General features: G+C 49.1%; 2 protein-coding genes across 6 annotated transcripts in view; one reads left to right on the top strand and one right to left on the bottom strand.

Annotated features, from left to right (window-relative positions):
* The window catches only part of COQ6 (coenzyme Q6, monooxygenase), a 115,698-nt gene extending 110,229 nt beyond the window's left edge, over nucleotides 1–5,469 (top strand). For all 3 annotated transcript variants that reach the window (XM_088447515.1, XM_088447513.1, XM_088447514.1), the window contains exons 9-13: nucleotides 2,415–2,522; nucleotides 2,641–2,843; nucleotides 2,930–3,045; nucleotides 5,103–5,269; nucleotides 5,350–5,469. In XM_088447515.1, coding sequence (XP_088303641.1) covers nucleotides 2,415–2,522; nucleotides 2,641–2,843; nucleotides 2,930–3,045; nucleotides 5,103–5,269; nucleotides 5,350–5,379 — 624 coding nt within the window. In that variant the 3' untranslated portion in view covers nucleotides 5,380–5,469. The remainder of the gene's footprint in view (nucleotides 1–2,414; nucleotides 2,523–2,640; nucleotides 2,844–2,929; nucleotides 3,046–5,102; nucleotides 5,270–5,349) is intronic.
* A 2,737-nt stretch (nucleotides 5,470–8,206) lies between these two features.
* The window catches only part of ENTPD5 (ectonucleoside triphosphate diphosphohydrolase 5), a 66,868-nt gene continuing 61,806 nt past the window's right edge, over nucleotides 8,207–13,268 (bottom strand). For all 3 annotated transcript variants that reach the window (XM_088447507.1, XM_088447509.1, XM_088447508.1), the window contains exons 14-15: nucleotides 8,941–9,056; nucleotides 8,207–8,828 (exon numbers count right to left, since the gene is read on the bottom strand). In XM_088447507.1, the coding sequence (XP_088303633.1) occupies nucleotides 8,742–8,828; nucleotides 8,941–9,056 (203 nt within the window). In that variant the 3' untranslated portion in view covers nucleotides 8,207–8,741. The remainder of the gene's footprint in view (nucleotides 8,829–8,940; nucleotides 9,057–13,268) is intronic.

The raw sequence follows: 13,268 nt of genomic DNA, 5'->3' as shown, positions 1-13,268 counted from the left end.
GTGAGGAATGTCAGACCAGCTTTCCTTTCCTGAGAGCGTCGCACACACAGACAGTATAGAGACTGTCCTACGGCCAGAGGGCGCCCGGTACACGGGCAGCACAATGAGCACCGCCCCGACGTTCTGCTAGTTAGGAAGACTGAGCTGGAACACAGCCGTCTGCCTCACTCTTGTCATACGTCTGCACTACGCTTCCTCCGCCTTGTTTCCCTTCTCTGGTGCTTCCCCCCCTCACACTGCACTCTCTGGGCCTGATTCAGAGCCGCTCGTTCCTTCCGAGCGATGTTCGCACATCTGCGCATGCATACGGGTTGTAATAAGCATGCGTGAACCAGTCAGTGCGGTCGAAATTCATGTGCTCGCAAAATAGCGAGGGCCTGCTAATTTAAGTGACAGAATGAGGCGTTTGTGGGTGGTAACGGGAAGGTGCTTGAAAACGGGGAGTGGTGATCCGAACGCAGGCGTGCCAAACGGTCAAAACGGGCGTTTTAAGGGTGTGCATAATTAACACAGCAGCGTCATCGGCCACGTCACTTGGTTGTCTTTTAGCCTGAACTGCTCGCATGATTGCGGTAGGAAAATGCTACAACAAGAATAGCGAGCAGTTCATACGCCGTTCGATGTACTCGATTAATCTAAAATACCGGAGATGACGTAGGATGCAAGCGGCCAGGGGGCGACTTTAGCAAAATAGCGGCCGCAGGTTTTGTTCGCTCATTCAGGCATAGAGGCGTCAACAGACCGCAAAGAGCGAGCGCTTCATTTAAATAGCTAGCCCCTTTTTCTGAGCGAGCGTCCTCAAATAGCGTCCGGCTCTGAATCAGGCCCTCTGCTTTCTATCATACAGTCCACACTCTGTATAATTTCTCATACAATGTGCGCTTAGCTCCACTTCCTCTCTGTTACAGTCTACACTACGCTTTTTTTTTCCTCTCGCAGCGCGCTCTCTGCCGGCTCCTCTCTCTCTCTCACACAGCGCGCTCTCTGCCGGCTCCTCTCTCTCTCACACAGCGCGCTCTCTGCCGGCTCCTCTCTCTCTCACACAGCGCGCTCTCTGCCGGCTCCTCTCTCTCTCACACAGCGCGCTCTCTGCCGGCTCCTCTCTCTCTCACACAGCGCGCTCTCTGCCGGCTCCTCTCTCTCTCTCTCTCTCACACAGCGCGCTCTCTGCCGGCTCCTCTCTCTCTCTCTCACACAGCGCGCTCTCTGCCGGCTCCTCTCTCTCTCTCTCACACAGCGCGCTCTCTGCCGGCTCCTCTCTCTCTCTCTCACACAGCGCGCTCTCTGCCGGCTCCTCTCTCTCTCTCACACAGCGCGCTCTCTGCCGGCTCCTCTCTCTCACACAGCGCGCTCTCTGCCGGCTCCTCTCTCTCTCTCTCTCTCTCACACAGCGCGCTCTCTGCCGGCTCCTCTCTCTCACACAGCGCGCTCTCTGCCGGCTCCTCTCTCCCTCTCACACAGCGCGCTCTCTGCCGGCTCCTCTCTCTCTCTCACACAGCGCGCTCTCTGCCGGCTCCTCTCTCTCTCTCACACAGCGCGCTCTCTGCCGGCTCCTCTCTCTCTCTCACACAGCGCGCTCTCTGCCGGCTCCTCTCTCTCTCTCACACAGCGCGCTCTCTGCCGGCTCCTCTCTCTCTCTCACACAGCGCGCTCTCTGCCGGCTCCTCTCTCTCTCTCTCTCTCACACAGCGCGCTCTCTGCCGGCTCCTCTCTCTCTCTCTCTCTCTCTCACACAGCGCGCTCTCTGCCGGCTCCTCTCTCTCTCTCTCTCTCTCTCTCTCTCTCTCACACAGCGCGCTCTCTGCCGGCTCCTCTCTCTCTCTCTCTCTCTCTCTCTCTCTCTCTCTCTCTCTCTCTCACACAGCGCGCTCTCTGCCGGCTCCTCTCTCTCTCTCTCTCTCTCTCTCTCTCTCACAGCGCGCTCTCTGCCGGCTCCTCTCTCTCTCTCTCTCTCTCTCACACAGCGCGCTCTCTGCTGGCTCCCCTCTCTCTCTCTCTCTCTCACACAGCGCGCTCTCTGCCGGCTCCTCTCTCTCTCTCTCTCTCTCTCTCTCACACAGCGCGCTCTCTGCCGGCTCCTCTCTCTCTCACACAGCGCGCTCTCTGCCGGCTCCTCTCTCTCTCTCTCTCTCTCTCTCACACAGCGCGCTCTCTGCCGGCTCCTCTCTCTCTCTCTCTCACACAGCGCGCTCTCTGCCGGCTCCTCTCTCTCTCTCTCACACAGCGCGCTCTCTGCCGGCTCCTCTCTCTCTCTCTCACACAGCGCGCTCTCTGCCGGCTCTTCTCTCTCTCTTTCTGTGTTCTGCTGTGTATTGTGCTGTGTAATAGATGCCAGCTGTTACATCAGTGGTCAGGAACGAGTCCTGTTTTTAGTGTCTCCTGAGAGGTGATTACGTCTTTATTTATTATGGCAGCTCTCGGACATGTGCAGTTCCCTGGTCTGGTCCACGTCTCCCGAGCGCGCCTCCCAGCTCCTGGCGATGGACGACGAGAGCTTTGTGGACGCCGTCAATTCAGCTTTTGTGAGTTTTTTTTTTTTATTTTTACTGAAATAAATGTTTTTCTCCCAAACTGACAGACCTTGTAGTGAGCGTCCTGAGAACAGAGCTTACATCTCCTGCTCCTCTCCTCTCCTCGCAGTGGAGCAGCGATCACCATTCAGACTTCATCACTTCTGCTGGATCATTACTGCGCTCAGCTCTGTCCACGCTGATGCCTTCTGGATCGTCTGCCCGCCAGCTGCCACCCAGCGTATCGCGGCTCGGGCAAAGCAGCAGAGCAGCCTTCCCCCTAGGACTAGGCCACTCCCCTGAATACGTCCGCCAGCGCGTGGCACTGATTGGGTGAGGCGATGGCGTGTGATAAGAGATTGCGGATAATACAGCGTCTGTAATAATAATAGTACTGCATTGTCTCTCTCTCTCTGAAGGGACGCTGCGCACAGAGTGCACCCTCTGGCCGGCCAAGGTGTGAATATGGGCTTCGGAGATGTGGCCAGTCTACTGCATCATCTGAGCAGCGCCGCATTTGATGGGCGAAATTTAGGTAACAACATTGCTGGAGACTTCTCTAAACTGTACAAACGCAACTAACCCTTATCCTGATAGAGCCCCCCAGTTCTGTATTATACGCCGCGTCCTTCATCTGACGGTGGGGTCTGAGCCGCACAACCTCGCCGGTATAACCCGTATCCTGATAGAGCCCCCCCGTTCTGTATTATATGCCGCGTCCTTCATCTGACGGTGGGGTCTGAGCTGCACAACCTCGCCGGTATAATCCATATCCTGATAGAGCCCCCCCGTTCTGTATTATATGCCGCGTCCTTCATCTGACGGTGGGGTCTGAGCCGCACAACCTCGCCGGTATAACCCTTATCCTGATAGAGCCCCCCAGTTCTGTATTATATGCCGCGTCCTTCATCTGACGGTGGGGTCTGAGCCGCACAACCTCGCCGGTATAATCCATATCCTGATAGAGCCCCCCAGTTCTGTATTATATGCCGCGTCCTTCATCTGACGGTGGGGTATGAGCCGCACAACCTCGTATAACCCTTATCCTGATAGAGCCCCCCAGTTCTGTATTATATGCCGCGTCCTTCATCTGATGGTGGGGTCTGAGCCGCACAACCTCGCCGGTATAACCCTTATCCTGATAGAGCCCCCCAGTTCTGTATTATACGCCGCGTCCTTCATCTGACGGTGGGGTCTGAGCCGCACAACCTCGCCGGTATAACCCTTATCCTGATAGAGCCCCCCAGTTCTGTATTATACGCCGCGTCCTTCATCTGACGGTGGGGTCTGAGCCGCACAACCTCGCTGGTATAATCCATATCCTGATAGAGCCCCCCAGTTCTGTATTATATGCCGCGTCCTTCATCTGACGGTGGGGTCTGAGCCGCACAACCTCGCCGGTATAACCCTTATCCTGATAGAGCCCCCCAGTTCTGTATTATATGCCGCGTCCTTCATCTGACGGTGGGGTCTGAGCCGCACAACCTCGCCGGTATAACCCTTACACCATGCAGCGTGTGAGACACATGATGAGCAATTAGAGGTGTGCGGAGCAGGCATGTTGGGTTCCGCTATTTCCTCATCTTCATGTAATGATTGCTCAGGACATTACAACAGTTTAATAGGGAACAGAAGTGTGTTGGGAGTGATGGAGGAGCCCCATGTAATGATCATCAATTATACTGTATATAATGTCCTCCCACACATTATAATAGGGAACAGAAGTGTGTGTTGTGAGTGAGGGAGGAGCCCCATGTAATGATCATCACTTATACTGTATATAATGTCCTCCCACACATTATAATAGGAAACAGATGTTTTTTCCTCAGGGCTCCACAGGGAGACCTTGGTGTCCTCACACATTATAATAGGGAACAGAAGTGTGTGTTGGAGTGAGGGGGGATCCCCATGTAATGATCATCAATTATTTATTAGGTGCCCCACCCCACACACACATTATAATAGGAAATGGAAAAAAAAATATTCCAGAAGACTTTGGGGTTGATGTGACAAAACTGGGGGAAGTGAACCATAGCAACAACTAATGAGCTTTTGAGGTAGTAATTATCAAGTAGATTCCATAAACTGATAGGCGGCAGCAACTTCTCTACACCTCCCAATGAGAACCACTTTACGTTTTCTGGTGTGTTGACTGAATTTCAGCTCTCACATGTGTTCACTGTAGGAACGTTCCTGAAAGCGTTATACACATATTAGCTATATAAGAGAGCTACAGTATATAGTCTTGACACTTTCTTGTAAGGGTGCGGGTCTCATTTCTTGTAATTAAGAACTTTAAAGGACCATACCAGCTTCAACTCAACATTCAGAGTCCGCTTCCCTGGTAGAACACCCCTAAACTTCAGCAGGCTCTGGGGGGACAGCCGGGAACAATAACCAGCTGTGGAAGGGATGTATGGCATGACTCTCTGCACAGACCCCTGTAATTGTAGACACCCCCCCCCTCCCCTGTAGGGCTTAGACAAGGCAGTTACCCAGGGGCAGGGCTGTCTCTGCGAGGGCATAAATACCACATTTAGTGGATTCTTCTGTGTCGGTTCTGCAAGTATTTCAGCTTTTTCTGTCTCTTAGGCTCAACGAGGCACCTTCTGGAGTACGAGACGGAACGTCAGAGGCAAAACCTCCCATTAATGGCCGCCATTGACATGTTAAAGAGATTGTACAACACAAATCAGCCTGCGCTAGTACTGCTCCGGACTCTCGGCCTCCAGGCGACAAACGCAGTGCCTCCACTAAAAGTAAGTAGCGCATCCTCCATTGCGTTGCGAGTAACTGCCTCTGTGTATAGGCCTAACGGGAGTTTCTGTGTCCTTTACAGGAACAGATCATGGCTTTTGCAAGCAGATAACTGCGTCCATCTCCTACATGCAACATCTCCTCCTTATGTCACAATTATTTCTCTTGTCCTATATTGTAAATTAAAGAACTTACACCAATTCCTAAGATTCAAAGACAATATATTGAGAGAGGGGTGCGATCACACTAGATAACAGACTGGACTTAAGTTCGGTCCTCAGGGCACACTAACAGGCCAGGTTTTAAGGATATTCTGCTGAAGCAGGAGATGAAGCAGAAGAGGTCAGAGTTACTAAGGAGTGAAGTATGTCACTGAGTGTAACTGACAATGGAGTGGTGAGGGCGTATAAGGGGGAAAGTGACCCTTTGACTAGGAATGAGTCACTGGTCACTTTGGAGAAGGCACTTTTGGAAGTGAATAGGGTCTATAGAGAAAGTTTGTCAGACAGATGAAGACAAGTCGGGCAAGAATTTTGGAAGTAGATTGTTAGTTGAGAATGGGTTGTGATAAGGGCATGTGTGAAGGTGCAGAGGTTAGAAGATTGAGCAGGGTGCAGGTAACAATGGGCCGGGAAGGGAGAGATTAGAGTGAGGGTCTCTGACGCAGTAATAGATGGGGAGGGAGAACTAGATTTTGTGATTGCTAATGTCAACTTTGTCTTTAAACTAAGTGAAGTGGCAAAGCCAAGAGAGGTGATTGATGAAGTACGAGGAGAAAATTGACTGGCAAATAGGCATCGGGGCTGTTAGACAGTTTGTTTGGCAAGAAAGAGGGCACTGTAGTTGAAAGAGGATGAATATCGCCCACATTGGAGCAGGATTTCAGTCATTGGTGCTCGGCCCAGTTGGAGCACTTATGGGGGTGGCGAGTCCTTGGGAAGTGTCAGGGTTTTGGTTTGGAGTGATGGAGATGAAGTGGGATGGCTGGTGGCAGCAGCAACGAGGGTATTAGAGAGAGTGGTGTTACAGAGAGAGGCAGCAGCGTTGGGCAGGACTGAGTGGAAATGGAGGAGAGCAAAGGGTAATAGTCATTAAAGTGTTACTGAGTGCATCCGACTTTGGGCAGAGGTGGAGGGGCAGGAGCTGGGCAGAAGATGAAGGAAAGGACATTGTGTAAGAGAGGGGAAGACTATTGGAGGAGACAGAGGGGTGGAAGAAAACGAAGTTGAGGGAGTGACTCCTTTTAGGTGGAGAGGCCATGTGAGGTGAGTGAGGAGTTTGGGGAAAGCAGAGCCATTTGGGGTGTCAATGGGGATGTTGAAATGACCGAATAATTATGGGGAAGTCATCCAAGAGAGGAAGTGTGAAATTCCAGCATCAATGTTATTGAGTAATTGGGGAGGGGTGACCAGAGGGCGTGGGACAGCAGGAGTAAAGAAGAAAGAGATGCATGGAGTGAGCTTTGATGGAGATGGTCCTGGGAGGGGTGGGGAGTGGAATTACATTTTAGGCACAACCAGGGTACAGTAGGATGCCGCCGCCTTCTTCACCAAGATGAGGCGTGTGGGTGAAGGAGAGGTCACCATATTAGGCAAGACTTCTGTAAAGACATGGGGTAGATGTATGAACACCCGAAACGGGGTATAGCGGTATCCGTGCACGTTGTGTGCCACAGATACTGCTTCCCCTGATATATAATGGCCATAATGTGTGTTCAGTGCCTGGGGCACAATGCGCCAGTCTTTATCGGCGATGCGATCTACAAGATAGCGTTCCGGTGTGCCACCTAATGCAAGAACGATCAGTGCAGCTGTCATTGCCCCTCCACAGCAGGGACAGCACTATCCCCGACTGTGGCAGACTATAGCGTGTGAAGTCCTTATTAGGCTGTCTCCATGGGCTGGTCACGCTCTAAAATTAAGCGTATGGAAACCCCTTGCATTTGCCCCTGATGTACTTGCCAATCGGTGGGTTGGACGTCCAGGTGTGTACCCAGCTTTAGGCTTCAGGAGGGGTTGGGGTAGGTTATGTTTAGGCACTAGAGGGAGTGTTAGGGGTCAGGGATAGCAGAACACTGGAGGTCTGACCCGGAAGTCACAGTCACATGACCGCCAGGACCAGGAAGTCACTGTTGTAGTTGCCCAGTGAAGGCAAGTCACCGCTAAACCACCAAGGATGAGATATTAACATGTCGACATTTCATCACAGTCAATGAATCACGCCTCTGGCTCAACAAATGAAAATTAGGCCATAAGACTTTTTTGGGGTGTGGCTCACTAGCCAAGCCCTGTGTGTTACCCTATGTAGGGTGAGGACACGTTACCAGCGATGTAATGGTATGTGAAGCACACAAGCTAGTGTAAGGACTTAACGCTAGGCTGTATGTAAGTTTTGCAGTGGTGGTGACCAGCACTGGCAACAATTGTCCTTCTGTTCTGTATTCATACAGGGCATTCATATTGCCACGCAGCTGGTGCCATGTATAATGTGGGTAAAACCGAGGGCGGGCAGATTTTTTTCCCTGTTTAGGCCATAAAGCACCTTGTCGCAGTCAGACCCCACCTATGGAGGAATAGGAACCTTTTCCAGTACATTTGCAATGGACGATAGAAGAAGCTGCAAGTTTTATTTCACTTTGCTGCAGGAGTTAATTGTATTGTGAAGGCTCCTTCCCCCACTGCTGTGACTGAATTAGCTACTCTCGTCTTCTGAGCACGGCTGCGCAAATCCACAAATGGGCGAACGTTTAATCCTTCATCAGTCCTCTATATAAGTGAGTTTCGGCGTTACACGGTAGGGCAGACCCCTGTATTTTCCTACAAGAAGACGCAATTTCACACCCAATTTCCACCTTGTAATATGGAGAAAGTTGACGAAAGCATAAGATTTTATGTTATAATAAACACTGACTATGAAGACACTTTATGTAATATATTAAGTTTAATCTCATTATATTTCTTCAACAAATAGCAGCTTGTTAGGGTTCAGACTATGAAGCGGTAATAACAGGGCTTTCAGGTCTTACCCATAAATTACATTGTTAAAACGAGAGAGGGGTTTACAGAAAGGACATCGAGCAGTCAGTCTGTTTTCCAGTATTACGAAATAAAAAAAAGTTAATAAATATATACAGAACTTTAGAAAAGACTATCTTTGAAAAAGTTCTGATTGTATAAAACCAGCGTAGTAGTAATAACCTCCTTTGTGACAAAATCCCAATTAATGAACAATGAATTAACCATAGATATGTGGATGTTCTATCAAAGTGTAGATGAATTATCCTTAGGATAGTGTTATATACAGTACATAATATGGCATTATCCCAGAACTAGTGATGACACTTATTTCTAGTTCAGCACTGTAAAGTGATGGTAAGTTTATACAATATGAAGTTCCTAAAAGAACATTTCCAACTATCCCCGCTTATAGATGAACCAGTTATTGTACGGGGTGGATCCTGGGAGTGGCGATCGGTTACCCTGATAGCGCCAGAGACTGCAGCACGCAGAAGACGGCCCCCAGGGACCAGCTCATTTCCACATCTTGGATCTTTTTGGTTAACTGGAAGAGAAAATGAGAAATGTTACTATTCATCAGTACTCAAAAAGGCTCATGCCCAAGGTAAAGCGATCGTTACGCAAGGCATCCGGGCCAGCGGCACACCGGGCGTTACCTGCAGAGTTGTCCTCTCCTCAAAGCCAAATCCTTCCCTGAGTAGTGCTGTGATGTAGGTGAGATCCATACATAGAAATGGGCTGTGGGAGGAGAAATTCTCCATGTGGTCACACACTGCAGGAAAGGACACAGGACTCACATTATAGCCAGATATTTACAGACATGCTGCACATAGCCTGACCGGTCTGCATACCCCGACGCTGCACATAGCCTGACCGGTCTGCATACCCCGACGCTGCACATAGCCTGACCGGTCTGCATACCCCGACGCTGCACATAGCCTGACCGGTCTGCATACCCCGACGCTGCACATAGCCTGACCGGTCTGCATACCCCGACGCTGCACATAGCCTGACCGGTCTGCATACCCCGACGCTGCACATAGCCTGACCGGTCTGCATACCCCGACGCTGCACATAGCCTGACCGGTCTGCATACCCCGACGCTGCACATAGCCTGACCGGTCTGCATACCCCGACACTGCACATAGCCTGACCGGTCTGCATACCCCGACGCTGCACATAGCCTGACCGGTCTGCATACCCCGACGCTGCACATAGCCTGACCGGTCTGCATACCCCGACGCTGCACATAGCCTGACCGGTCTGCATACCCCGACGCTGCACATAGCCTGACCGGTCTGCATACCCCGACGCTGCACATAGCCTGACCGGTCTGCATACCCCGACGCTGCACATAGCCTGACCGGTCTGCATACCCCGACGCTGCACATAGCCTGACCGGTCTGCATACCCCGACGCTGCACATAGCCTGACCGGTCTGCATACCCCGACGCTGCACATAGCCTGACCGGTCTGCATACCCCGACGCTGCACATAGCCTGACCGGTCTGCATACCCCGACGCTGCACATAGCCTGACCGGTCTGCATACCCCGACGCTGCACATAGCCTGACCGGTCTGCATACCCCGACGCTGCACATAGCCTGACCGGTCTGCATACCCCGACGCTGCACATTGCCACAGAGACTGCGGTACATGCATGTATTCACATGTGATGTGGCATATTTCATGAATTAGGGTGCACAGATGTGTGGCATATATGGGGCACTGTATGTAGCATACTGGGGACGCTACTGTGTGGCACATTTTATGATTGGCAGCCACCAGCACTGGTTTTGCCTATCACATTGACCATAAATAATTTGATTTGGTCCTGGAACACCAACCCATGGCACCCCTGCAAGCGCCATGTGGCGGCACAGTGTGAGAACCACTGCTCTAATCCATTGCGTGGATCAGCCTGCTACCCTGCAGTCCTGATCCTAAGTAAGCGGTCACACGAGGAACCAGCCAGTGTCACCTGAGCAGTTATACCAACATACAGAAGTCAGTGGTTACAGGCGACAATGAAGGAGCCTGGTAGCCTAAGAGTCTACTCTCCTATGCACAGTGGGCGCTGGCACTTGGCGAGTGCCTGTTGGTGCAGGACTGCCAGTGGTCAGTACCAGCAGGTTAGTGAGGGTAAGGGGAACCAAGCAGTAAGACCCACAAATGAACAATACATTGTAGAAGGGAAGACAGGCTGGCGGAGAGAAGCCGTCCCGTCACAGGACACATCAAGGGAAGAAGATTAAATTCAGAAGCATTTATAGCCACTTGTAGAAGTGTAACCAACTTAGCCAAAATACAATCGAGGTTATTAAGAGTGACACCAAAGTTACGAGGGTCTGTAAGCCATCTATGAACCATATCCATCCCTGTCACTAATTGCATTTGTTTTCCAGAATATCTATATATTGGAACAATTAGTAACGCATAAATCCTTAGGACACCTGATGGTATCTGTCCTATATTTTGTTATAGTTTAATAATCTTTGTAATAATATCAGTTTTCATATTCACATTATTTTTAGAAAAAATAAAACATTCTGGATTAGGGAGATGAAGAACAACAAAACTTTAGTAAATTTAACTGAAGGTGTATTATAAAAAAGGTGGCTGTGGATTAGGTGCTGTACAAGTTGCCCGTTCTGTCACTGCCACAATTGCCTACTTGCCCTGTGGACACACAATAGATATAGGTAGAAAATCACACAAGCGCTGGAAGAAATCTCTAAAGAATGTTCATACACCGATGTCACATGTATTGTAACAAGAAGCATAAAAAAATAGACAAGATAAAATATTCCCCTTCAGCAAGGGTTCATCACATGTACATACAGCAATAAATCATACAATAGTATTTACCCTTCAATAACGGACATGAAATAAGGGAGGTGATAGACAGGTACCTATACCGGTACCAGGTAGTCCTAAGGGGTCAGAAAACACTCTAGTGTCCCAATGCTTACAAAGTCCTTGACCAATTGGGCTGGCCACCTCCTGATATCCATATCTACAGCTGCTTACGCGTTTCGACCCTTGGGTCTTCTTCAGCGCACATTTGCACATATACACTGGTGGCCAAAATTGCGGACACATTTTGAAATTTGAATGTTTATCAACTTCGACTGCTTATAAAACCTGTTTCACTTCACGCAGTGCAATGATTCATTTATCACATGAAAGGAAATGTAATGCTGAATTCAACACAATAAACAGAGGTCAAATATTTGTATTACAAGGGAAGTTATGCCGTGAAAACAACACTTATGGTGACAATCTGTGTACTTATGATGTTACTGTCCTATCTGTATTTCGTTGGGTATCCTTTCATTTTTTAAGACAGCAGCACAGCGACGTGATCCAGGATTGTGGTGTTACGTGAAAATGGTCTTTCGTATGCAGCAATTGCGAGAGAAATTGGTGGGAATGTGACATCATCAGGAGTATGAAAGTTTTGTTTACGCCATCAGGAAACACAATCTATACAAAACAAAGAAGGAAAAGGACGGGAAAACTGCACAACGGCTGTAGATGATAGGAGAATAAAACAAATTTGCGTCAGGGACAGATGGATGTCATCTGCGGCCATTAGCAGTGACCTGAGTGCAACTGGTGTTTTTGTCAGTGCAAGAACGGAACGGAGAAGACTAATGGAGGTTGGCCTACAAGGTAGGATTCCCCGAAAAAATCCATTGCTGAATAAAAATCAGCGGCAGAAACGAATACAGTGGGCAAAAGAACACATTGCATGGACAGAAGGTCAGTGGAAACAAGTGATATAGAGTGACGAAACTAAGATATCGATATTTGGTAGTGATGGGGGAAAATATGTGAGACGTCGCATCGGGGAAGAGGTACATCCAGAATTTATTCAAGCGGCAACAAAGAATCCTACAAGTGTTATGATCTGGGCATGTATGACAGCCGATGCTGTAGGCCGCCGTTATGTCATAGATGGCACACTGAACAGCAGAAAGTACATTGACACCATCCTACAACCAAAACTTCTACCTTCCATCAGGGATCTTTTTCCAAATAATGTCCCATTTTTTTTCCAGCAGGATTCAGCTCCCTGCCACACTGCACGGACACGCAAAAAGGGGTTCACGGAGAATGATATACAGGTGCTGGGATGGCCAGGATAAGCCCAGACCTGAACCCCATAGAACATTTGTGGCTCTGTTTGAAAAAACGAATGCATCTGAGGCGTCCGTCCAATACTAGACAATTAATTGAGGCTATAATTGTCTCATGGCACCACATAATAAAGAAGGAAGAGCTCAAAACATTGGTTGGCTCAATGATACATCGATGTGCTGCTGTCTTGAAAAATAAAGAATACCCAACGAAATACTGATAGGGTGAAAATCCCTGTGTACTTATGTTACTGTCTTAAGTGTTGATTTCACTGAATAACTTCCCTTGTAATACAAATATTTGACCTCTGTTTATTGTGTAGAATTCAGCATTACATTTCCTTTCATGTGATATATGAATCATTGCACTGCGTGAAGTGTAAGTTTTTATAAGCATTCGAAGTTGAAAAACATTCAAATTTCAAAAAGTGTCCGCAATTTTGGCCACCAGTGTACATGTGATGAACCTTTGCTGAAGGGGAGAATTTTATCCAGTCTATTTTTTATGCTTCTTGTTACAATACATGTGAGATATAATTTTAAATGTGACATTGGTGTATGAACATTCTTTAGAGATTTCTACTTCAGGGTCCATAGGGGGTCCACAGGGTTGACCTTGGGGTATAGGTTGGGAACCAAATCCGGGCACCACGCAGTTAAAGCTTTTAGCTCCCAGGATGCACTTGGGTCCACTCTCCCTATAACCCCGTCCCCCAGCCAGAGGCACCTCAGTTTAAGTTGGTGCCCGGCCAGAGTCGGGTCACCGTTAGTGCAGTGGGGAGCTGATTAGCAGCCCCTAAGCTTAAAATTTGTTTTAAAAAAAGAGTTTTATTATTTTTTAC

This window comes from Taudactylus pleione, unplaced genomic scaffold (genome assembly GCF_031769625.1).
Source record: "Taudactylus pleione unplaced genomic scaffold, aTauple2 ptg000433l, whole genome shotgun sequence".
NCBI lineage: Eukaryota > Metazoa > Chordata > Amphibia > Anura > Myobatrachidae > Taudactylus > Taudactylus pleione.
Note: the sequence above shows the minus strand (reverse complement) of the source record. Positions and strands in the feature narration are given on the sequence as shown.